At 42.4% G+C, this 25,362-nt stretch overlaps 3 protein-coding genes across 5 annotated transcripts in view; 2 read left to right on the plus strand and 1 right to left on the minus strand.

Annotated features, from left to right (window-relative positions):
• The first annotated feature begins 2,290 nt into the window (after positions 1 to 2,290).
• hprt1l (hypoxanthine phosphoribosyltransferase 1, like) lies at positions 2,291 to 6,910 on the plus strand. The gene is made up of 9 exons (XM_075469664.1): positions 2,291 to 2,669; positions 2,991 to 3,097; positions 3,465 to 3,648; positions 3,838 to 3,903; positions 3,997 to 4,014; positions 4,369 to 4,451; positions 5,158 to 5,204; positions 5,669 to 5,745; positions 6,346 to 6,910. The coding sequence occupies exons 1-9, from the start codon at positions 2,652 to 2,654 to the stop codon at positions 6,391 to 6,393; spliced, it is 648 nt and encodes a 215-aa protein (XP_075325779.1). The 5' UTR covers positions 2,291 to 2,651; the 3' UTR covers positions 6,394 to 6,910.
• An 836-nt stretch (positions 6,911 to 7,746) lies between these two features.
• Positions 7,747 to 10,053, plus strand: nudt7 (nudix (nucleoside diphosphate linked moiety X)-type motif 7). The gene is made up of 3 exons (XM_075469668.1): positions 7,747 to 8,252; positions 8,362 to 8,520; positions 8,615 to 10,053. The coding sequence occupies exons 1-3, from the start codon at positions 8,097 to 8,099 to the stop codon at positions 8,966 to 8,968; spliced, it is 669 nt and encodes a 222-aa protein (XP_075325783.1). The 5' UTR covers positions 7,747 to 8,096; the 3' UTR covers positions 8,969 to 10,053.
• The window catches only part of nfat5a (nuclear factor of activated T cells 5a), a 30,852-nt gene continuing 14,635 nt past the window's right edge, over positions 9,146 to 25,362 (minus strand). Inside the window, exons 2-12 of one of the 3 annotated variants that reach the window (XM_075469665.1) lie at positions 23,736 to 23,864; positions 19,505 to 20,135; positions 19,174 to 19,357; positions 18,633 to 18,823; positions 18,336 to 18,508; positions 18,003 to 18,137; positions 17,868 to 17,920; positions 17,632 to 17,764; positions 16,044 to 16,228; positions 13,791 to 15,948; positions 9,146 to 13,636 (exon numbers count right to left, since the gene is read on the minus strand). In XM_075469665.1, coding sequence (XP_075325780.1) covers positions 13,266 to 13,636; positions 13,791 to 15,948; positions 16,044 to 16,228; positions 17,632 to 17,764; positions 17,868 to 17,920; positions 18,003 to 18,137; positions 18,336 to 18,508; positions 18,633 to 18,823; positions 19,174 to 19,357; positions 19,505 to 20,135; positions 23,736 to 23,864 — 4,343 coding nt within the window. In that variant the 3' untranslated portion in view covers positions 9,146 to 13,265. Of the gene's footprint in view, positions 13,637 to 13,790; positions 15,949 to 16,043; positions 16,229 to 17,631; positions 17,765 to 17,867; positions 17,921 to 18,002; positions 18,138 to 18,335; positions 18,509 to 18,632; positions 18,824 to 19,173; positions 19,358 to 19,504; positions 20,136 to 20,678; positions 20,742 to 23,735; positions 23,865 to 25,362 lie in introns of those variants that run through there. The other 2 variants (XM_075469667.1, XM_075469666.1) reach the window with 2 other exon arrangements.

Raw genomic sequence — 25,362 nt, forward strand, 5'->3', positions numbered from 1 at the left:
TAGCGCGTATTTAAAACGAAGGAGTGGAGGTTCCCTTAATGTACAAGTAAACAGATTATGTGTGTAGAAGTATTACTCACAGTGTGAACTTAAAAAGGCTCAACTTGGCAAAATAAACTCAAATGAAAACAAGGAAAATTCAAACTAAATTTGGATAGTTGAATAACTATGTAGAAAGAAATGTTCTGTGTTGTTGACCCACCACCAGAGCTCGAGTGCACATTGATTCTACAAGTAAACCTTTAGTAGAAATACCTCATTATAGCCCCAAAAGGTATGAATAATTTAGATTAAAGCTATTTCTTATATGCATCATAAAGTTACAGAGGAGCCTGAAAAATTGTGAACTCGATAGAAATAGAAATAGTCCTGCATGAATTACTTAAACAGATCCTTGTGCATGGATCACGTGGTGGGTTTTTGTCATATGAACTACTTAAAGGACAAGACCGTTTTTTTGACATTGGGCCCTTGATTTCACATTATAACATGTTCTACTCACCCCTGCTTATTGTTGGTAATTTGGAGCTGTTCCGAAGATATTCGAGAGGCGTCTGGCTGCTCTCTTGAGATAATCGGCCATGAAACATGGGCAATGTTATACAGGCACAAACTATGCTGTTTATAATTTATTAATTACTGTACACTAGCACTGATAACGTGGAGGTGCGTCGCTTACTTAAAAAAATCCAGGTTACTGTAATTTTGAATTTTAGCCGAATGAATAAATAGGCAGCAGGTCTGTGGGCTGACTGTGGTAGTAGCACGACGATGACGTCAGTAACACCCACAAAAATTCAAAATGACAGTAACCTGGATTTTTTTTAAGTAAGCGACGCACCTCCACGTTATCAGTGCTAGTGTAGAGTAATTAATAAATTATAAACAGCATAGTTTGTGCCTGTATAACATTGCCCATAGGAAACCGTTTCATGGCCGAATATCTCAAAAGAGCAGCCAGACGCCTCTCGAATATCTTCGGAACAGCTCCAAATGACCAACAACAAGCAGGGGTGAGTAGAACATCATGTTATAATGTGAAATCAAGGGCCCAATGTCAAAAAAACGGTCTTGTCCTTTAATTCAGATTCAGGTCTGATTCTTTGGTAAAATCCCACGTTGAGTTGTCTGACTTCATTGCAGATTTCTGTCATTTCAGAAAAATTGCCTGATGTTTCCCTTTAGAATTGGCTTGTATAATTCAAAATTCTCCTTACTCTGATGAGGACAAACAGACTAACCACGATACTGCCGTCACCATGCTTCTCTGATGCCATGAGGTCGGTACTTTCTCCAATTATAAACTTTGTTTATTTATATATTCGAACCAAAAGTACAAAACCATTTTTCTCAGCAGCCTTTAGGTTTTGCCCTTTAGTTCTTAAGCAAACTGCAGATGGGCAGCAATGCTCTTTTTCCTTGTCACATACATCTTTGTTGTGAAGTTATCTGTAAAATATCAGCTTGTGTGAGAGAAGATTAAAGATGCTCACAGGTAACTCTGATCTTCCTTTTTTCATTTTTTGTAGCTGTTTTGGTGGACCAGTCTTGGAAGGGTAGCAAAGATCTTGAATTTCCTCGGTTTGGACAGTCTGCCTGACTGCGGTTTGGAAATGTGCAAACTCTTTTCTAACCTGACAAACATCAAGATTTTCTGAGGGTTTCAGAAATCCCCCTCGACACACATGTTTGTTGTGAAGAGCAAATCTTGATTTCTCTTTGTTCTTACTCACAGCTGATTGACATCTCACCGACTGAAACCATCAACCTTAACGCTACCTTAAAATGAACTGCTCATATATTTTTGCCACTCACAGATATGTAATATTAGAATGTTTCCTCAGTAAATAAATACCAGGTTTTTTATCATAGTTTAATCGTGTTTTATTTAGTTTGGGGGACTTTTATGAAAACCAGTTAAAGTGTTTAGTCCACACACATTCAGAAATACGAGGAGTGACACGTTTCATTCAACACCATTTATGCAGGATTACAAAATCCCATTAAGTGTCACAAACTTCCACTTTGGATTTCAGTCATTTAACATAACTGAAATTAGACGCGTCAGATTCTAAATGGGCCATTGTGTAAGTTTCTCATGAACTTTAAGTGTCACCGTGTGGTGGGATTGTTATGTCAACACATAGAACTTAGAAAATGAGCGACCATGTTGAGAAAATATACGTTATACGTGTCTGTGAAAGAGTGTGCAGTGTAAAATGTCTGAGCACAGATGCAGGAGGATGAGGTTCTTTCAGAGAGGAGGAACTACCATTGGTTATATTTTTAAAACTGCGTCATTCAGCCTCTCGCGCTCAGAGCTCTCAGGTCAACCACCGCAGTTTCAATTAAAAAAAAAAAAATGTAGTGGTACCGGTGGCGCCCAACATAGCACATTTAAACTGTAGTTGTGTCGGACAAATCAGATTATTGGGAAGGTAAACAGGATTCTGACGTAAAGGGCTTAAACCCCGGTTGCAGAGACGCGTCGCGTGCTGCTCGAGCCCGCTCGCGGTCACAAACAGTCGAAGAAGAGGAGAGTAGCTCGTGCAGCCTCCCGCGAACAAATCCCTACTCGCTGTCTCGGAGTCTGAGTATGACTCCTCAGTTAAGTGTGTGCGACTGAAACGGAACGACGGACCGCCGGTATCATGGCTTCATATCTGCAGGTGAGGCTGGCAGCCGCGCACCCGCACACGCTCGTGTTGTGATAACTTGTTCACTTGTCAGGGTGTGGTTGTGAGCTGCTGCTGCTACCGCAGGCCCGTTAGATAGAAAGAAGGGGGCAAGAGCGCCCTCAATAACAATTTTACTCTTTAACTGCAATGCACGTTTACCACATAGCCTTTTTGAAACGCGCGTGGGGATAAACAGGTGGCCGGGGGGCTCTGTGCTGCTCGGGGCTTCACTTTAAAAGCGTCTTTCGCGCACGTTTTTCTGTCAAAGCCAAACGTTTTGCGCACTGCTGAGTCTGCTCCTTCTTGTTCCAGATCGCCGATGACGAGAAAGGGCATGATCTGGACCTCTTCTGTGTCCCCAGACATTATGAGAGCGATTTGGAAAAAGTGATCATCCCTCATGGACTAATCATGGACAGGTGAACCAATCAGCAGCGCTCTCACTGGAAGTCACCTCGTTGTATCTCTGACATCTAACACTCTTCCAGTCTGGGAAATTTCACAGCATATATTTTGATATGTATTAATATTGACTCTTTCCACTGTGGGGATGTCCTCCAATCGCCTGTTATGGCTTACTGGAAACCTCAGTACAACTGAGCCTTTCCTGTGGGAACAAATAAGGCTGCTTATTGTAGCTGAATCCTGCTGAACACTTTTAAGTTGATTTTGGGAGTGGGGTGCAGTGCGGTGAAATGCTATATCATGCTAAGGCTCTCCTCCCCATCCTAAGAACAAGCACTGCGGATAATGATGCTCTCTCTGTGTCTCCCCTCTTTGCTGCAGGACAGAGCGTCTGGCCCGTGACATAATCCGGGACATGGGGGGACACCACATCGTGGCTCTGTGTGTGCTAAAAGGGGGCTACAAGTTCTTTGCAGACCTCCTGGACTACATTAAAGCGCTGAACCAGAACAGCGACAAATCAGTCCCGCTGACGGTGGATTTCATTAGAGTGAAGAGCTACTGTGTAAGCTGCCTTTCTCATTACATTTCCAGGCCGCGCTTGTGCTTAAGCGAAGTGTGCGATATGCATTAAAGTTGGCAAAATACCAGCTAGAACAATCTTTTTAATTGGCAGTAGGCGCATTGCAGTACAGTGCATGAATCCAGACTGGGGGATGGATAATGCTTCTTGTTTGTTTTTTGTTTTTTCTAGAATGACAAGTCAACAAACAATGTCAAAGTCATAGGAGGGGATGAGCTGTCTAACCTCTCAGGAAAGGTTAGTCATCTGGGAGTCCAGCAGGCTTAAATACTACACTGCGTTTTATACAGACCTGCTTCATTAACTTGTTTCACTCCTTTTTTCCTGCAGAATGTTTTGATTGTTGAGGTAAGACCTTTCTATTCTGGTTTCCGGCTTGCTGGTGTGATATGTCTTAGTTCTAGTTTTTTACTTCTGTACAAACCCACACGTATACAGAGGGACTATGCAAAATAAACACATGACTTCTATTCCTGTCAAAAACCCTGCTCATCCATTTGCATGTGATTTGTATAGCAAATTGATGCGGTCCAACAGATTAATGCTTGAGTCTGCATCAGTGCACTCTTACTTTGCTCATCTCTTTTATCATTAATAGATTTCTCTGTTGTGCAAGACTTGCATAAAAGTCCATGTTTAACTAATGTCTCTTTCTGTTCATGCCTCGGTGTAAATGCGACCACTTCCTGCTTTGATAAAAAGGATATCGTTGAGACAGGACGGACGATGCAGACGCTACTTTCCCTGCTGAGTGAATGTAATCCCAAAATGGTTAAAGTTGTGAGGTAGGCACATAGACTTCAACTATAACTGGCAGTTATGTCTTCACGCAGAGTGCATCTAAGAGCGCTCTTAGCTAATGGACACTCTCCTTTAGGACTGAATTAGAGATGTAATGTGACAGAGGGATGGAGCAGCTTAAGAGTTAATCTGCCGCACTATAAACTACACTGCGGAGGTAGACGCAGAGGCCATTTCTCTGGAGTATTCCTGATAGCTGGGCATGACAAGACCAATCAGTTTGGGCTTTTTTTATTTTTTTTTTTAAGCTTCTACCAAACACGGTAGATTGGGTTTGCGCTTGCTGATTTTGCCACTTATTTGACATAAGTTTTAAAACGGTATCCAGTTCCCACACATTAATAGTATCAAGCCGTGCAGCCAGTTCCTGTTTCCGCTGACGTGTTTGCTGCTTGCCGATACGGTACAGCAGGTGAGAAGTTTTAAGCTTTAGCTGGAGTCAATACCATATTAAACAACTCTTTTCTTGGTGAATTGAGTTTTAAAGTTAACTGCTTAACCTGTATTTTGGCCCATGTTTTTAAATAAGCTCTAAAGAGGTTGATCTTGATGTGTGAAGTAGCAATTGTTTGGGCAGGCTGGTGCAGGACAACAGATGCCATCTGTCAGGATTAAAACCTGCACTGAAAAGGTTGCAGACGATACAGTTTTTTTGTCTTTAATATGCTATTTTCTCACTTCTCTGTCCAGCCTTCTGGTCAAGAGGACCCCGAGGAGCTCGGGGTATAGACCAGACTGTGAGTATCTTTGTACTTACTTAAGACATGGTGTGTTAGTCTTTGTAATAATGAATGGTCATGCTCATTTAATGCCTCACGCTCCCGTGTGTCTCTGTTTTTATTGTTATTTTTTTTTTTAAGATGTAGTGAAGTAGGATTCATATACATTTCAGGAAAACCTACACCAAATGCAGTGAGCCAGGCATTTATGTACTTATGCATGCCTGACAACCTCCAGCTCACACAGTCTCTGATTATGTAATGCTTTTAGGTTTGAGTTGGATAATCTCTTTAAGTTATTCCTCAAGGACAGCTGTTACTGTAAGCGTTTTGCCTTTCCATTAACACAGAACCGACAACTTAAGCACGACCTCACAGAAACGTTGAAAAACTGATGACTGCCATTTTACTACACAGCCTACAGGAGTCGACGTCTGATTGTTTTACCTCCACTGAACTTGGTGTCTGTAAATTTATTTCAGACATTGGTTTTGAGGTGCCAGATGCCTTTCTGGTGGGCTATGCGTTGGACTACAATGAGTACTTCAGAGATCTCAGCGTAAGTTTTCATGCAGTTGAAAAGTTTGCGAACAGATCTTCAGTTTATGTCCATATAACATTGACTGGATTCATAGCCGCAGTTTCACAAGCTCTGATGCTTACTGTCAGGTTCTAATTTACATAAACACTTTTTTTTTAAAAACACAAGTAAGATGTCTGCTATGCAAACAATGTCCTGTTGAGAAATGAAATATTAATAAATCATTCTAACTCAATGACACTTATCTTGATAAAGACACTGGGAAAGTAAGGGGGGGGGGGGCATATTATGAAAGTCTTGTCTAAAACCCCTTCTTTCTCATTTTTGGAGTTATTGAATGTGAAAACATCCTTAGTCACAGCATGTGTTAGCTCTTGGAAATGTTTGATTTCAACAGAAAATATTGTTGCTAAGCAACATACATTTTACTTATTCATCTATTTATTTAAAAGCTCTTGAGACTTTATAGTCTCTTTTCCACGAGTGTCCTGGCTAAGATAAGCAGCAATAAACATACACTGAACATAAAATGATATGTACATAGAGATGTCATAGAAGTTAAAACAAAGTGTATGTATATATATATATATATAGAATTTATTTGTTTTTTCCCCCCAGCACATCTGTATATTGAACGATCAGGCCAAGGAGAAGTACAAAGTGTGAGTGTTCAAACTGGCACAGAGGTGATGTCTGACTCACTGAAGACTTGGACCACTGTGACGACCCCCCCTAGCTTTGCTGTGTTTTGAATCTTATTTATTTTTCTACATAGGAATCCACAAAAAGTAACTTGTGGGTTGTAATGAATCTCAAGAAGAACATTTCTTTCCTCCCTAAATAAATGGGACTAATCATTTGTATTATTAAGAAAATTTTGGTTGGTGAATTTGAATTATTTAAGCAAATTTCTGTGTGTAGACTTTAGCTGTAAATCTAACTTTTCTTATTTGGAAATGGAGCAGAAGAATGTCTTTAATTGTTTCTCTGGCTTATTGATCACATGTCTCAGGCTACTGTATATACTGAGTGAGCTGTCGGCGACCTTAAGTTTGCACATGCTTTGGTTTCCTATTCAGTTGCTAGTATGTCCCCGCATTATGCGGTACAAGTGAGTGCAATGTACTATATGTTTTCATTGAGAACCTGTTTACAGCAATACAAATCCAGCTCAAACCTTGAACTCTGTGTTCAGTCGCACTTTTTCAGTTTCCCAAAAAAAAGGGTGTCACTTCCTGAGGTGAGATGGAGCAACATTAGCATAAATAACACCAGAAAGAAAGGAAGCAATGGCTAACGGAGGAGGCAAGGTGACAGGCATTTAACAAAATAAAACAATTTAGCTTTCAACACAGCTGCGTCCTCCATGACATCATCCAACCATTCATTTTTTGGCTTTCCTTTGAGTTTCATTTTTTATTTATACACTTACATTTAAGTCGCTTTGCATTGTGGGATTAACAGGTCAAGCCCCATTCAGATGTTGAGCAATCCTAAAAACACTTCCACAAACGACACACCTCACATATGTTGTGTGTATTTTCACATTTTGCACCTCAAGCAAGCCTCCTCTTACCTCAAGGTGCAGTTTACAAACAGAGACTTGCTGCAAGATGATTTTTTGTGGAGAAGGATTTCTGGTTCATGAAAAGCAGGATGGCGGAGGTGTCACAAATTAGATAAATGACATGAACCTTAACTCAGGCAGATAGAAAACCACATCTCACGTAACTATGTCTGATGTTTTAGCATCTTTGTGGTCTATATGCATGTCTTTTTGGGGGAAGGGGAGGCTTAATTTAGCTATCTTTCTTTTATTTTACATTTTAGTTATTTTTGGTCATTTTACACCGGTGTAAAAAATCTGTCTGTATTCTTTGTCTCTGTGGGAACATTGTCTGTTTTAATATAGTTGCTTTGTTTCCAAATACCATTTCGCATCTTTTCAGTTGCTTTTCAGTTGTTTTTCAGTTGCTCTGTCTCCGCGCATGCGCAACTCACATAGCTAGTCGCGTACACTTGACGTCATGTTCTTTTCAGCTTAATGAGTATGATATGACCCTAACCTTAGCTTAACCGTCACATAAAATTTTGCGTTCATAACTGGTCGAATACTTTTGGATATTATATCATATTTTAGCTCGACTGTAACAACGTGAGGGACACGGCTGTCACCCGAGCTAAAGTGAACTACTTCAGGTCAACTCCCGTGCTAACGTAAACCTACCGTTTCTCTGGCTCCTCTGCACAGGTGAAGACGTTAGGTGAAATAAAGGCAACAGGTTTTTTTTTTATCGTGACGTGGCATGTCGGACCTCAAAATCCACTTTAAAACTTCTGCTTTTACTTAACGTGTTCCTGTTACTATAATGCGTATAAAAGAGGAAACGATAGCCACTTTAAAGCAGTTTGACATTGGAGAAAAGTTCTCCTATCTACCGGTGCTGCCCAAAGCCTCAGTGCTGATCCCCCTGTTTGTGAGGGGTGGAGAGCTGTACACCTTAATGACTCTACGTTCAAAAGAGGTAACCTGAAATTAAGTCTCTACGATGGAGGTGGCTGTTGTAACCCGTATTCAACTCTGTTTTAGACTTTTACCCCCCCCCCCCTCCCCCTCCCCCCCTCTGTGTGTAGCTGAGGACCAGTGCTGGTGAGGTGTGTTTTCCAGGTGGAAAGAGAGACCCCAGTGACCAGGATGATGTGGACACAGCCCTGAGAGAGGCAAAGGAGGAGATAGGTGTACAGCCTGAGGATGTTCAGGTTGTCTGCACATTGTTCCCAATCATCAATAAGGTAGAGCAAGAAATAGATTTCCTCTCAGGGCGTCAGCTACTTTGGGTCCGTCTTTTTGTCATGTCACCCCTCTTCATTTCATCTCCTTCAACAGAGAGGTCTGTTGGTGACCCCGGTAGTTGGCTTCATAGAGGAGACATTTTGTCCCACTCCAAACCCGGCTGAGGTCAGTGCTGTGTTCACAGTCCCACTGGACTTCTTCACCAGTCAGAAGGACCACTACATTACCCACGGTGCTGCCGGGATGATTGGACCTTTGCACTCATTTTATTATGTGGACCCACATTCAGATAGTCAATACCACATATGGGGGCTGACGGCTATATTGGCGATACTGGTCGCTGCCCTTGCTCTGAGGAAAAAACCTGAGTTTGATGTTGGTTTCGACTCTGAGGATCCATTATCTTTCTTCCAACAGATTCTGCATAGTAGACTTAGTAAACTCTGATCAGATGTCTGCCCCCCCCACTTGTAATGCATTTGTGGCAGTGCAAAGCAAAACGTAACTTTCGAGTAATATCTGATCGTAAAGATTTTTTTTCCATCCACTGCTAAACCTTTCTGTGCTTCGTAACTAGCAAATATTAAACGCTGAAGGGGAAAAAAAAGAAAGCACATCAAGACCTTTACATTTTTATTAATTCATTTAATGTAGCAGCAGGATTACAGATATAAACAGAAGAGTATACAAATGTCCAGACAAAGGCAAAGTACATGTTAATAATAGTTCAGATGTATAACACACTGGGGTTGACCTTTATCCCTACTGCAGGGTCTTAAGGCTAGATACTAAAGCTCAAGCTACACAAAATTGATACAACAGAACTGTTGAAGGATGTGAAATAGAAAGCGAACTAGGAAAAGTGAGCAAACTGATTACACACAAGATAACAGCTCACACTATTGGCAAATAACAGTTAATTTATCATGGTTGCCCCCTTTGATCAAGCGTTTCACAGCAACATTAATGTTGATAAGCACATCAACACAAGAAAGTTCTCCATTCAACAATCGCCACCGTCTTGTCCCTTTTACCTCACATGTACAAATCTCATGAGGCATGAAAACCATTTTCAATAGAAAACTTCAAACAAGGTGGCAATTCACTGGTGAAGCTGCACAATATGTTCAGTAATCACTGATATCTTGCACTGGATTGAGAAAATGTCAAAGTGAAAGTGTCGGTATGAGCTATGCTTGTGTTGTGTCGAAGAGTCTAAGTCAATTTGTTTTTTTTAGCAAAGTGTCCTGATGGTACACGGTCCAAGATAATAAAAAGAACATGGAGCAATGACACAAAAGGGACACCAGTAAACACAGCAGAGCAACGGTTAAGTTATCAAGGCACACAAAGTTCTGTTGAAAGCATCACAATTGAAATTCAAGATACCCCTGCAGTATATTTCACATTTAAATATACACAGATATTCATTTACATGACTGAAGGACAAGAATGATATTATGCAAAGATTTGTGTGCTCACTTTGCCACCAATTAAAATCAATATTTAACAAGGTTTTTTTGTTTTTTTTTCTCATGGTGGAAGTGGCTGTTAAAAGAGTCAGACTGAGCATTACTGAATCACTTGAAATGAATGAGCTGGACATGAAGTTGCACCACATCCGAGACAAAACAAGTTGACAAATGTACAGAGACAGAGAATGTACAAATGACAGCTGGTGCCACCCCACCCCACCCATCCCCTCCCCCCCTCTGCCTCAAAATATATGAACTCTAAAACTGGAATTGGTCCGACGTCAGATGTAGATCGAGCTGTGTCCACACCGTGAGGTAAAATTTACATTCATGAAACTGAAGTCACAGGTTGGCTTTCTGTGTTGGTATGGCTTTGAGAGGCATTACTGTTCTTCTGCACTTCTTCCACAACATTATGTGCTCTTTATCTTCCCCTAACCAAGAGGAACGGAATGCTTGGAAACGTCACGACTGCACTCTAACCTGATCTACAGTTAATGGATGAGTCAAAGTGCCATTTGAGATGCATGACATACGAAAAAAAAAGACAAGAAGGTTAGCTCGTGCATTGTGTTCTACAGTTTGGGTAGAGTCAAGATAACAAAAGAATTCAGTTTTGCTTGATGTCCACTTGAAAACATTTCCAATTTCGGTCAAACAATTCACAGTATACCTGCGCTTCATCTCAAGAAAAACAAAACAAAAAAAACCACACCAACAATGATATTTTTCTGTGCTATGAGCATAAACCAAAAAGCTTAGTTTTACAAAAATACTCTACACTTTTGATACATGGATACAAAATTCTAAAAAAGATAAGTTACTTTAAAATGGATCACTAACAGCTGCAGGACAAGAGTATGACTATGAAAATGTAAACAAATGCATTTATGAGCAAAGCTCGTCTAAAATTTGAATTATTCTCATAAAATTGGGTTTTTTGATAATGCCAAATTGGCTACTGTTGGATATGGAAAGTACAGCGGTGTCATTCTGCATTAAAAAAAAAAGAATAATAAAGTATCAAATTGGTGGAAATGTAAATGAGATCAACTGAAAGTACCTTAACATCTTTTAAAACAACATGCTGAATTGTCATTCATGTGAGAGCTGCATAATTTAGTAAAAATGAGTAAACATGAGGGTATTTTGCGAGGACTAGTGTGAGACAAAATGGCGACAAATCACAACAGGAGCTTTGGTATGCCTCGGTGCCCCTCCAGTCAAACCCCACCACGAACAGACAACTAGCTCTGTAGGCTCACCGTTGCTGCGGAATAAGCAAGTGATGCCAGTGTTGTTAGTGGTTCTGACATCACAGCAGCAGAGCCCCATCATTCCTGTACATAGCACCATGGACAGAAACAAAATGCCAGCCTCCATGTAACAGATTTAATTTACCAGTGAGCCCACATTCACGACAAAAAGGGACAAGCACTGGATGCTAAATTCATCTGGCGCCAACCTGCACACGCTACCAACACTGAGACAAAAAGAATAAACAAGGTGAAACCCCAGTGATGGACTGGACAGAAATTGGTACAAAATAAAAAGCTGTGAAAATCCTTCATTTCAATGTACAAGCTAAATGAGTATTTTTTTTTTAGATGTCTTATCAGTGTATAAAACAAAAAGAAATGCCTACTTACCACTCAAACACTGAGAAAATGACAATGCTTTTGTGGGAATGGCTGTTTTTGGACAGACTTGACTGGACCACTGAGACTGAATACAAGGAGGGATTCAACAGTGAGCCGACATTCTATACAAAGTCTAGACCTCAAAAATATTCTGACATGATAAAATGTAAAAATGTTCGGTTACGATGCATTTACCATTACAAAGAAAACTGCTTTGTTTTTTCACCCTCCCTTTTCTTCTTTTCTTGTCTTTTAATTGGACGGTCTCCGAGTACAAATTCCTCTAGTTCATTACAGAGCAGTGGACGGATATAAGTAGCAGGTTACACAAAAAGAGGTTATAAAGTGCTTGAGATAAAATGTTTATAAAACCACACGACACTCCGTTTTCACGAGTGGGGAAAAAAATCTTTCTATCCACATAGAATTGGTAAAGGTTACCAACTTCTTAAAGTCAAACAAATGCACACGACATAACTGAATGCTCTTTAAAAATTCGACAACAAAGCTTCAGCAAACCCAGCGATGAGGCCTAAACACGCAAACACTGGGAAGGTGCCAAAACAAAGGCCGAGTCACATTATTCACCAGGTAAAACCTCATTTGCGAGTGTGTAATATTCCCACCTCATTACGCATGTGGGACAATCTCTTGCAACGCCAGATTATTTCCATGCCACGTGTTGGGTGGGCGGTTTCATTACATTTTCTTGTGGAGTGGAGCCGATAGCATCATTTAACCATCCTCCCTCTGAGAGAGACTTCAAGTGCAGACTGCAGCCATACCAGCAGATATGCTACAAAACACCCCTACGTTCTTCTACAAAGAATTCTATATTTTAGTTATCTGTACTCTTAGAGTAGATTCTACCGAAGCCGTGGACATGCAAACACGAGGTTTGATTGATTGCAAAAAAGAAACGGGAATATTTTCCATGGCAAAAGAAACTTACATCAAGTGGTTCTAAAGTCGGGTAATCTCCTGTTTGAAAGGTCACTCCACATTACGAAACGACTCAACTCGCAGCCTCGGCTTTTCAAAATGGAAGCGAAAGCTTGCAGTTTACACACTCACACAATGAGATTCAGCCCCTATCTGACACTTCTGTGCAATCTGATACTCACTCCATAAGTGGCCATTTTATCTACTCTCCCCCCCGCTTTTAAAAACTACTCTGCATCAAGTTTCCTTGTTGCTGACATTCTTCATCCCTTTCCAGTTTCTCCACCGGACCTGGTAGGTTTTCACTGTCATCGTTTCTTAGGCCCACATTTTTAAAACACGAACAACAAAACACTGCATTTCTGAGACTAATGGATAAAGCGGTTATTACAGGCCTCTTTGATCCTGCAAGAGGGGTAATAACAAAGGTGGATTGATCAATTAAAGAGCAATGGATGGAGGTTATAATTAATTCATGATAAATATCTTACAAAACAATGTCTTGCGAGCTCCTAATTTGGGTTTTCACTAAAAGGGCATTTCATTCTTAAATATTTGAGCTTTTCTAAGTTTTGTGGCGTTGGCACAAAAACAACGCACCGCCTCTCCGTTTATTGATTTTAGGAAGGATAACTTTCAGCTACATATCACTCACTCTCCTCGGTGCCCACATGGTCCAAATATTTTTCACTGCTTTTGTAGGCTTTCCAGAAGGTCCTCAATTTTATCCATGCTAGATGTTGCGGATATGGATGCCTGCAATTGACTTTGTAAGCTGCTCTGTATCTGTGTCTGTAGACTGGTCTGCATTGGAGTTGGCAGGCTTGTTTCTATGGACCCCTGTAAGCCGGGCTGTAGAGCTGTTGTTGTGTTGGACTGCATTGCGTTCTCTAGGCTGGTCTGCATTTGTGCCTGAAGGCTATTCTGTAGGTTGCTGTGCATGGTGGAGGCAGCTTGGGCCATGGGTTGATCCAACAGAGGCTGCATGTGACTGGAGCTCTGGGCCTGGCTCTGGGCTGGCAGGGAGGGTCCAGAAGAACTGAGCAGCTGGGATGAGTCTAGGAGGAAAAATGGCAATATGTTCCATCATTAAACTCAGCATATGAGCAGCTCAGGAGGTATTTGCAGACATACAAAGCAGTAAGTAAAGAAAACAATATATGTAAACAGTACTGCTTACTTATGAAGTGAATAAGACTAAGATCATCTTACCATTCTGGATTCCAAAAACAAAAAGGTTGGCTTGTCCTTGTGGAGCCACATTCCCACCCACTGTTGTCTGGAAAAGCTGCTCTGGGGGCTGCTGACCAGGGCTGGCAACCACACCCACACCACCCTGTACCACAAAGATAGTTGCAGCAGGGGCCGTGGCCTGGCTGTTCAGCTCTTGTGAGCCAACAGTGCTCTGTAAGCTGGACAGAGAAGTCTGTGGTATGAACAGCTTCACAGGTTGAGTGCCTGGGACTTGGTTTGAGCTGGGGGTCACTTGCATTGGCTGCTGTTCCTGGAATAAGCTCCGTTGTTGATTCCCAGTGGATGTCGAGGTGCTCCCTGACGAGCTCTGGTCTTGGAATGACATCGGCTCTGCTGGGTCTGTCTGAGAGATTCCAACACCAATGGCTGCAATAGGTGGAGGACCTTGGGTCTGGGTGCTGAAGATTATCGCTTGTGGGTTAAGATCAGTGGTACAAAGAAGCAGACCTGTTTGTTGGGGTTGTGAGATTTGGTTCTGGGGAACAGGATTTGCCTGCGAGTGGTTTGGGATAGTTTGGAACAAGGAGCCCTGCTGGCCCATCGGAATCTGTGGCGGCTGCTGTTGGTTCTGCTGGGGAGACTGCTGCTGCTCCATCGGGGTGCTCTGCTGCTGCATCTGGGAAAGCTGAGCTTGGGGTTGGTTCTGAAACATTGAAACAGACTGAGGCTGGCTGGTAGAGGTCTCCATGGAAGAGATGAACGCCAACTGCTGCTGCTGTTGCTGGGGTTGAGGATTTGGGGACAAATACAGGGCTGACCCTGTGGATTGCTGATCTGAGCTGAGAGCGCCACTAGTCAGAACAGTCAGTGTATTCTGGAGCAGGGCAGCCTGGACCTGCTGTTGGGAGCTCTGGGTCTCAGCCAGGGGTCTGGGTGATTGAAAGAGTTGCTGTGGGGGAGATGTGTGGGATGGAGGCTGTGTTGGGAAGCTGGTCTGGATGGTAAGCAGCTCCCCAGCCTGCTGCAGGAGGGCGACGGGTTGCTGTGCTTGGGCAGAGGGACGGATCTGGGGCTGGAGCAACTCAGCTTGTAGATGCTGCTGTAAATTCTCCAAGACCTGTTGCTCTTGTAATTGTTGCTGTTGCAAGTTGCTCAGTGCTTGATTTTGCTGCTGTTGTTGCTGCTGCTGCTGTAGTTGATGTTGTTGTAAATTGGTAAGAATTTGATTTTGTTGTTGCTGGTCCTGAAGCTGGATATTATTAAGGACTTGCTGTTGCTGATTTTGCTGCAGCTGTTGTTGCTGCTGTTGAATATTCTCCATGATTCGCTGTTGCTGCAGTTGCTGTTGGTCTTGTGGCTGCAAGATAAGTTGTTGTTGGATCTGCATGTTGTTGAGGACTTGCTGCTGCTGTATGTGCTGCTGCTGCTGTTGTTGTTGATGTTGTTGAAGGTTCTCAAGGATTTGTTGTTGCTGCAGTTGCTGATGTTGTTGAAATTGCTGCTCTATTTGTTGTTGTTGTTGTTGTTGCTGCTGCTGCTGCTGCTGCTGCTGTTGTTGTATCTGCAGCTGTTGCTGTGCTGATAGTGAATTATCAGTGGTTCCCAACCTAAGGCTGTTCATGTTCTCCTGGACATGCTGTTGCAGGGAGTCTGCAGAGGGTGTTGGGCTGTAAAGCACAGAGTTGAGCTGCTGCTGGGCTACAGCTGCCTCCAGCACCTGCTGGAGGGTGGTGTTACCTCCAGCCTGTAGCTCTCTCACTGCCCTCTCGAGTTGGGCCACCCCTTCCTGGGGAAACAGGGTAACCTGTGACTGTTGTGAATGTGGCGGAGAGGGCGCTGCGATCTGAGGCATGGCTACAACCACAATCCTTCCACCATTATCAGAGCTTTCAGGAGACAAACTTTCCTGAGGGTCTCTGAGGAACTGCTGAGGGACCTCTGCCGTTACAGGTGGGATTGTGGTATCTCCGGACACTGGGAAGGAGCTTGGGGAGGAAAGATCTTGCTTTTGTATGGTGCTGAGAGACTCAAGGCTGGGGAAGACAGGGGGTGCCTGGGGAAGCTCCACGTCTTCCGGCTGTAAGGGCATTGGGCTCTGAAAGGACTCTCCACCTGGATGTGGACCGGAGCTAAGCTCCAGGGTCTGCTGCACTGAGATAAGAGGGTCAGGGGATGTCTAAGAGAAGAGATGAGAACAAAGTTATTACCAAATGCATTTCTGATGTAGATAAGATTTATTTCTGTCTGTAGAAAACAAACAATATATCTTACTTTGAAGACATCTGTGGGTTGTGGATTATTTGACACCTCCATAGGTGTGTCCTCCTGCCGTTTGGTAGGTTGGCCTGAGCAGTCAGTTTGCTCAGAGGACATAGATTTGATCTGTTCATCAAATATACAGGTCTTGACCAGGGTTGGTCCTTCTGTTTTGACTGTCCGGATATTTGAATTATCAGCTGGGGGTAAGATTGGGAATAAAAGACTGTGAGACGACATATCTGAAGTCAACCTTGACCTTGAGGGACAATACCAGACAAGCTGTTTGCTGCACAACTGCATTGAAAGACGTGAGAGCAAAGAGCCACCTGGTTTGTCTCTGCACATAAACTAACATGCAGGGTATTATTCTGTTTATACCGTGGCCAACTGCCGACAAAATGCTATTTTTAGTCCAACTAAAATATCAGCTGTTTGATCACTCACACATGCTACAGCTAAATGTGAGCCTGCTTTGCTATTTTAATCTTTGTGATGTACAGTTGCTAAGTCTCAAAGTTCTGCTTTTTGTGATTAAAAAAAACAAAAAAACATAAAAGCGGGAAAATGTTTGCGAGGCTGAACCAGGAGTTTAATGATGCCATAAGTTTCACAACCTGGAAAGAGAGATTTTCTTCGGCATCAAGAACAGAGGTGCAATAAATTCTGCTCCACAGCATTATCAAAACCGTCTGTTCTGCCGAGGCGATGTTACACTGCTCACTCCCACAGGCTTGCTCAGGATGATGCTCTCATACCTTACTGCATGTTCACGCTCTTACCATGAACTTTTATGCATCTTTTTATTGTCTATGTAATTTTCGTCCCATTTGGTCCCTTCCTTTCTCCTTTCCCCTGAAATCGTATCCAGGCCTCAGACCACATGCTTCGACATGACCAATGTTTTTTAGGTTCACATTTAAGTCCTCTTTCATCCCCCTAATGTGGACTGCAGATGTGCTCAAACATGATACATCATACACTTTATTTGGTTTTAAATTAACTGAGCTATTTATCAACGTTTTAGTTGTAGGCAGTTTTCTGCCGTCTGGCAGTAACCCAGAGGGAAACTTAACAAAAAGTGAAGACCTCAAGCATCTGCTGAGTGAAATATGCTCGACTTCTGTAAATGTCGCAGTGATTAACCTTTATCTCAATCACGCATCACTAAAGAGGATCTGATGAGCTGTCTCCTTATATATCTTACACTAGACTGGTACTATGTTTACTGAATAACCTCCACACACACACTCACTCACGCACACACAGATTTCCTTCCAGCAGGGGAGAGTACAGGTGACCACGATTAACCAAATGATCTCGGTTTTCCCCATTAGTGTTCATGTTTGTATTTCTATCCTGCCAACACAACAATGGGAGCGAACTTGCAAGTAAAGCACATTATTCAGCCTTGGACTTTGTCCAATTAAATATATTGTATCAGACTGATATATAGTGATTTATATTTCAAGTTCATGTCATAGATTAATTGTGCCATTTCAGCTTACGGTGAAGGTCTTCATGGGTTTATTCCAGATACATAAACTTAGAAAGAAGACAATTATGAACAAGGCAACTTCTTTGCCCACTTTAGTTGCTGTACCTGAGTCGGGAGTATAGGTGAAGGGCTGGGCGTCATGTGATTTACCAGCGTTGGTCATCACAAAAATTCCCACAGACACGGGAGAAGTAATTGACGGGTTGTGGAACGGAGGGACCGTCACTATCAAATGATTCTGGAAAACATTGAAAATTGGATGAAATGACAGTGAAAGGCAGGCGGGTCAGATACAGCGGCTTGTATTGCTTCAGAAAAAGCAGACGGGCATACATAATTACCTGATGGAAAAGGTCCATGTCAATCTTTGCCTCAGCTTGCCAGGAATTGTCATCTACAAAGTCAACAAGAAAAATGTTAGTCCATCATCTATTCTAAGTTTATACACAGAAACCCACACAAATGTGAGACAGCACCTGCAATGTTCTCCTGAAAAATAACTTTGGTTCCTTTGAGGAAGTTCTTTCCAATGATAAACACCTCCTCTCCTCCTCCCACTGAGCAGCTGTGGAGGCTCTTCTTCAGGATCTCTGGCACTCCGGCTGGCTGGGCTGGACAATGATGGAGTGAAAGAATGAAAACTCACTTAACATGAATTTTCTAACTGGACTAAAAAGCATACTAAATGCTTTGTTTCATAAAAGCTCAAATCCCAAATTACTTCAAACAAAATCAACCATAACTTTGCCACAAAGCCTGGTGTTTTTTTCCCTTTTCTTTTTGTTAAATGCTGTGTTTGAATTACTTACTGCAGAGGATGGGTGATGAGGGGACCTGCAAAGTAAGCACTGATCCATCAGGTTGGGGGATGCTGACTCTGAAGGCCAGCCTGGCACGTGTACTCTTCTTTTTAGATCCTGCCACACCAATACGAGCTTCAACGTCTGCATTACGCAGCTTCAAAATTCCTACACAGTCCACCCTGCAAAAACAGAAGGGGAAATAAACACCACATGTTCCCCTAAAACCAACAATGTTGGTATTCACTAATCTTAAAATACAAGTTACAAAACAAAAAATAATAATAAAAAAAAATCCACCCTTACGCCAGTATCATGTCGTTGCTCGGCTCCAGAGGGATCTCTATAACTGTGGTGCCCTCTATGTCCACCTCCTTGCAGGCTGTGGTGTTGCGTCCCGTCACTCTGCACGCCTGGTAGAAACCATGAGGTTTCACCCTGCCTGCATCATTTGCTACAAACACCTGCAGCACGACTGGTTCACTAATCCCTTCCAACTGAGGACAAAAAGGAAAAGGAGGAAAAGTTATATTACTTATTATACATATATGAATACTGAACAGACCCAGAGGGGCAGTGGGAGGTCAAAAGCTAATATGAACTAATATTAGGCAGAAACTATTCCTTCACTGCCACAGGCAGATTTTCAAACAACTGCTGAAGTTACATTTTTTTCAAATGTGGTTGTTAATACCTCTCATGATTACAAGCTTAACAAGCAGCTTACTTGTTATAAAATAAAGTTTTAAGTAACTCAGATGAAATGTGCTTTTAGGTGGTGGTTTGACTGGTAACTTGGGTGATATTTTCTTTCTTGGGAAGTAGCTGGGGGCTCTTGTAGTCAAACCTTGATGGTAGGAAATCCCTGCTGTGTCCGATCTTTAACGGAACCTCTGCTGCCCTCGGTTAGATAGCGAGCTCTGTGCTGGGTTTCTGGCTGCACCAGGATCTTTAGCTCCTTTCCATCGCTCCTCTGGGGGAACTGAGCAGACAATGACCCACCTCTCACCACAGTCCCCGACTCAAGAGAGCTGCAGGGCAAAAACATTAATAGCGACGTTAGAAAATCCAAAAGTCAAATCACCTGTGTAATTTGTGACAAACAAAATGACTGTTATTGTATTCCTACACAGAAGCAGAGCTACTCTGATTCTAAGTGACAGAATAGGTCACCCCACCTGGCCATGGGACCGGTCTTGTCTGTGCCCAGCTGGGACAGGACAAAATGAGGAGCCTTGGCGCTGTCAGCATCAAACACATCCATGCTGTCTTCTGGAGGAGTCGGCTTGGGGCCTGGCCGCTGACGCGGGGTGCGTTTTCTAGACTTTCGTGGCACCTCTGTGTTGTCGTTGTAGGATATGGAGCTGATTAAGCTGAAGTTTGAGACGGAATCATCAGCCCACATACTGCTGCTGTGCTCCGAGTCTGGACCTGGTGCCCCCGACGCCGCAGGCTCATCTTGGCAGGACATTTGGCTGTCGTCAAACAGATCCTCAGGTGGTGGAGATATGCTCAATACCGGCCTTCGTTTCGATGGGGTGTTCTGAAGCTGCTGCACGCCTATCCCTGACAACACCCCTGTCCCTATGTCCCCTGGGGTGGCGTTTGCTCCACTGTTGCCTCTGCTGGCGGCAGATCCGGTAGCCTCCATACCTTGCATCTCTGAAGCTCCAGCTCCATCCCCTCCTGTGGAGTGGAGATGCTGGGCAACCGTGAGATGATCTGAGGATGAGGTAGAGGGGCCACTGGATGGAGCTCCCATGGACACTGAAGAGGAGGCAGAAGGGCTGGAGGTGGAAGAGGTGGCATCTGCAGTAGCATATACAGATACAGTTAGGACAGGTGTTCGGCACAGAGCAGGCTAGCAGTCCCATTCAAGCAGCTGAATTTGTGCATGATTTGTATTGATTTCCCCTCTTCCCAACTCTAATTTCAACAGACTGTTGTGGGTAATATGCTCTCACTATGCATGCGAGAGCTGTCAAGCATTGATCAAATAATCTGAAGTTAAAGTTGAGAAGGGTACTATAGGTCCCATTAATGTTTTGATTCCTACAAAACCTCTCAATTAAAATCAATGTGACAAAACTGACATGCTTTGTTTACAAAAACAAAAGCAAGCTACAAATTGTTACATACACATTGCCAGAAAGAAACATAACAAAATCTGGTCAAAATCTTTCTTGTACAGCCAAATTTGTAAGCTGATAATGTGGCGCCAAATTAAATTTGCCAAGGTTACATTACAGTTTGTGCAATGTGCATTCAGTAGAAAACAGTTTGCGCATGCCAATTGGAAGATTTGGTTGGGACTGAGCGTAGCCATGGAGACAGAATAAACAAGCCTCTGACCTATGGAGCAGTGAACTGCAGACCATTTTATATGCAGACACTCCCTGCCTCAGAGGGAACTTCCTGCAATAAAAACGAGACAGCCAATGAGCAACAAGAGAGCTGATCATTCAAGACTCAACTTCTGTCAATCAGTAAATTGGATGAGTTAATATACTGAAGGAAGGAGTAACTTTTGAAGTTTATCATTTATAGACACTTTAAAGCATGTGTATTTGGTTAATGATAAGCTGAAGGACACTCTAATCGTCATGCTTTTGATCAGCACTGCTTAGGGCCAGCTGGGTCACACAGGACAGTAAAAAGGTAGCGTTAACAAAAGCGCTCCCCTCCAACATGACCGCTGACCAGTTAGTTTGCTCTTTAGATGAAACTCTAGAAGAGAGTCCCCCACAGATAAACCTGACGTTGGCTGCCCTAAACCATGATCTAAGATCAGACCACATTCATTTTTGTCTGCTAAATGACATTAAGTCAGTCGAATGACCGCTAAGGGCAACTTCACGGTTTCATTTAAGAGACAGGACGTTCAATTAATCATTTAGCTGTGAAACGCGACTTACTGTTTTATTATGTTTCATATTGGTTCAGGTGTAAATAAATGTAATCGTAATATGCATTTAACCCCCCTCCCCCATTTGTGGCTCAGTTATTAAACCATTCAGTCATCGTATGCATGTTATGTGACACCGTCAGAGAGATGCTGCAGCTATAAAAAAAAGAGAATAAAGACTGCGAGTGTTATTGAAAAAGAGAACTGTGTTAAGATGCATTACACAGAATCTGGAGCACAATTTGAAGTCATAAAAGAGGGAATGGCTGAGATGTGTGCTTAAGCAACAGGACAGCATCTGGATCAGCAGTACTGTTAACACTACATCCCCAAAGCCAGATCACACCGATATCATTTGTTGACTGCCTAAAAAGCCAGGTGCCAAAACACATTAAGCACAAGCATAAAAGAAAGCAGCTGAAAATAGTGAATGAAATGAACAAGCTATCCAATATGTTAGCATGCCGTTAATGCAAAAAAAATCAGCATTTATCAAAGTGCTTATTGACAACAACAACAACAACAACAACAACAACAACAAAACAAAAAAAACCCAAAGACAACTCACAAGTCTATTTAAAAAAAATCAAAGTAGGTGTAATAAACTAAAAGTTAATAAGTAGTTACAATCACTGTATTAACTGCTGGTTAGTTACAGGTTAGACTGAGCCTAGAAGTTTAGTTTTAAAACTGAACTCAATGATTTTAACAAATGTTTGTTATTGGTTTTGCTTTTAAAAAGAATGAACTTTCTTTTGAAAACCGATTAGGAGACAAGTTTCAGGAACTCATCGAATTGCACTTTCAGTGAATGTCTGGTTCGTTTCACAGCGTATAGAAAGTGTTGCAAGAAGAGGGCAAAATGTGCCTTCAATAGCAAAACTACTGTTGGAAGTTCAAACATCTGACACTTTCCCTTAAAACGCATCAGCATCTCAGTATCATCTGATAAATTCACCTCTTATGAGCAGCGTGCTGGTGGCCAGAAGCCAACCTTGTGGCTTCAAAGCATCAGATTACAGACCAATGTGTGATGTTATGGTGACTACTTTAATTTACACAAATGTAACAAGGGTTAATTTGGCTTGGGTATAATTCCACAAAATTATTGTTTTTAACCTTACATTTATAAGAATAGTCAGGTGGAACTTTTGTTTTCTTTTTCTGTTTCTGTACATTCTTTTATGGGGGAGCAACATTTGTGACAAAAGACACAGTCTCTCCAAAACTCTTCCTCTTTTTTGTGATGTGTGGTGAGGAAAGGTGAGCTCCCATTTTGTCATTTATATTTGTCAGGTATGCCCCATGTTTTACTTTTTTGTGCTAATGTTTGCGTCATTGTAATCGCGGCTCTTTTTTGTGATGTTCGGTGAGGAAAGGTTGGAAAATAAAAAGACCTGTCGAAAGAGCAGCAGTGTGGTCTCCATCCATTAACCTTAACACAACGCAGAGGTTTCATACCAGTTACACAAAGCCTACGTTTGAGTTATTTTGACAGAGTAGCATACGCATGGTGTGTTTTTATTCCAAATTCAGTCCTGCGTCAAATGGCTGAGCTGGTGGAGTGGTTTTCTTCAAATAGGAAGGTTTGCAATTCAACCCCCAGCTCGTCCATGTGTCAAGCATCCTTGGGCAAGACACTGAACCCCAAATTGTATAGAGGAAAACGCTGCATATTGAGTGCATATATGTGATAAGAAGCACGATACAAGTGTCTATGTGAATGAGAAGTGCATGGAAAGAGCTTCTAAAGAACTACAGATGCTTAAATAGGTAGTATACAAGTATTGATCCATTTTACCGTCCACAACTAGCTGGCAGCTCACTCTCTGTGCTGCAGTGTGGGCTGATGTTAGTCCTGGTAACAATACACTAACTTATCATTGCAGAGAAGCGTAATTGTCCGAAATAATGGACCAACACAACCTGTGGAATGCTTTGGAATGTCATCCCTTCGTGTTGTTGTTACAGGCTTGTATTGTTGCCCTGGGGGGTAGTGAGCAGATTTCATTGGCTAGTTTTAGTGGACGTATCCATGGTAAAGGAAAAGGGAAAAAAAAAAAAAAAAAGTTTCAAATGCGCTATTTTTGCTGTATGACTGCATCTCAGACATTTAAAAAAAAAGTCCCAATATATATTCAAATTAAGCTCAATTCCAGCTGTATAAATGGGCTTTAAACCTCAATACACATCTAGAAATTAGTATTAATGTAGTTTGTAATGTAGTGGAAGAATCTTATACACCCAAGTGAAATATTAGAACCATACATCGTCATGCTAGTGGCATCAACATGCAAATATTAAATCATCTATATAAAGTCATTAAGTCACAAATATAGCCTAAGACACTTATGAAAAGGTGAAGTTGCCCCCAGACACTCATAAAAGGCCATATACATAATTATCATCATTTTTTTGTTTGCCCCTGCCGACTTGGGGAACAGTTTAGTCACAGGGAAACTGATCCCAGATCATGGTTTCCATAGGCTCAGCAGGTAGCTCACCTGAAGCCAAGGCTGCAGAGGGGGGAGGTCCCGCCTCTCCCCCACTCTTCTGGCTCATGGTGGGTGGGTCTGTCTGGGTGGACGACGGCTGGAGCTGGAGCTCTTTGGGGAGGAGGTCATATACCGACTCTGCCATAAAGGGTGAGCAGGAGAAGATACATTAGTTTCTGACAAACATAAATCAGATTGTTTATTGCAGGGCCGTGTAGCTGGAACAGCAAGGTCTAAATGTTTGGACAGTACTCTACAGGCCTCCATGCTTTTCCGGAACTAAAACGTCCACTTGAACTACCAGCATGACAAAGAGAAAAAGAGAACAGAACTAAATCTGCCTTTGTCACTTAACCCGCAGATGCTGGTGTCACGGTTAAATCCCCATGTAAACACATACCTGCCAATCTGAACACGGGACCTTAGGCGTGCATAAGGCGGCTTTTATCACAGCCTAAAATCTAAGCCCCTGCAGAGATTTTATGCCAACGGTTCATTTCACTTCCACCACTGCACTCTTGGAAGCAATAACAGAACTGCCTTTATGTGGTTGCGTTTCCTTATTTTCTTTTAAAGGAGCCATGGCATGAAATTTTTTAAGGTTGTTTAACATTAATATGAGTTCCTCTAGCCTGCCTGCGGTCCCCCAGTGGCTAAAAATGACGATAGACCTAAACCATGCACTGGAAATTATTCTCCGCCTTTGGTAATGTGACCATGCAGATGGCCTGATCAGGAAAGCTGCCTCTTATGACGTGGAGGTTGTTTGCCCCCAGAGCCAATAAACTGCCTTTCCCCGCCCACAGCTCTTTGGCCAGCTCATTGCTCTGTATATGGATGTAAAAAATCTCATTTCGGCCGCTTGTATTTGCGATCTCATTCTCTCGGTCACTACCCACAGCTTGTGACCATAGGTGAGGGTAGGAACATAGATTGACCGGTAAATTGAGAGCTTCGCCTTCTGGCTCAGCTCTTTTTTCACCACAACGGGCCGATGCAGAGCCCGCATCTCTGCAGACGCCGCGCCGATCCGCCTGTCAATCTCCTGCTCCATTCGCCCCCTTACTTGGAGAAGGATCTCATTCCCGAGAGTAAGTAATTTAACGCTCTATAATTGTGTTGCTTTCCTGTATATACAGTATAGTTATACAGCTTGTTACCACAAGAAAGGGTTTGTATCGTTAGCTATGCAGCTAATAGTATCTGCAAGCTCTTATCTCTGCCAACTGGGCTGTTGGAGGTATTTGCATGCCCATGAGATGGTTAGCTCGCTCATTTTAGACCAAAACCCCCTACTTCAAGCTTCCTGAAGAAGAATGAATCTGCAAATTCAGTGCATTTCGTCAGGATAATGATTCATTCATGGTTCCAGAGTCAAAACGGTCAGTCTGTCTGTGTCGTTAGCTCTGCAGCTAATAGCTCGGTCACTGTCGCTAATGTAACTGTAAATAGCATGAGGTATGCAAGTGGACACCTCATTTACTGTAACACGAGTGTTGTGTACTTATTTGTTGTTTTGATAGCCGTCCTGCTGTTGGTGTTATGGCGCGGACGATATCTACCTTCCCCCTGATTGAAATGACTCGCGCTACGTGCATCTTTGCAAACCAGAGCAATCAGCTGAGAATGTCAAAAT

This window comes from Odontesthes bonariensis, chromosome 7, assembly GCF_027942865.1.
Source record: "Odontesthes bonariensis isolate fOdoBon6 chromosome 7, fOdoBon6.hap1, whole genome shotgun sequence".
In the NCBI taxonomy this organism is placed as follows: Eukaryota; Metazoa; Chordata; class Actinopteri; order Atheriniformes; family Atherinopsidae; genus Odontesthes; species Odontesthes bonariensis.

Bases quoted from the DNA above. Each gene is read 5' to 3' on its own strand.
- hprt1l (XM_075469664.1), top strand. The intron at 3,098-3,464 runs GTGAACCAATCA...TCTTTGCTGCAG, and splicing joins CATGGACTAATCATGGACAG to GACAGAGCGTCTGGCCCGTG. The intron at 5,746-6,345 runs GTAAGTTTTCAT...TTTTCCCCCCAG, and splicing joins AGTACTTCAGAGATCTCAGC to CACATCTGTATATTGAACGA.
- nudt7 (XM_075469668.1), top strand. From the start codon at position 8,097: ATGCGTATAAAAGAGGAAACGATAGCCACTTTAAAGCAGTTTGACATT. The intron at 8,253-8,361 runs GTAACCTGAAAT...CTCTGTGTGTAG, and splicing joins TGACTCTACGTTCAAAAGAG to CTGAGGACCAGTGCTGGTGA. The intron at 8,521-8,614 runs GTAGAGCAAGAA...CTCCTTCAACAG, and splicing joins TGTTCCCAATCATCAATAAG to AGAGGTCTGTTGGTGACCCC.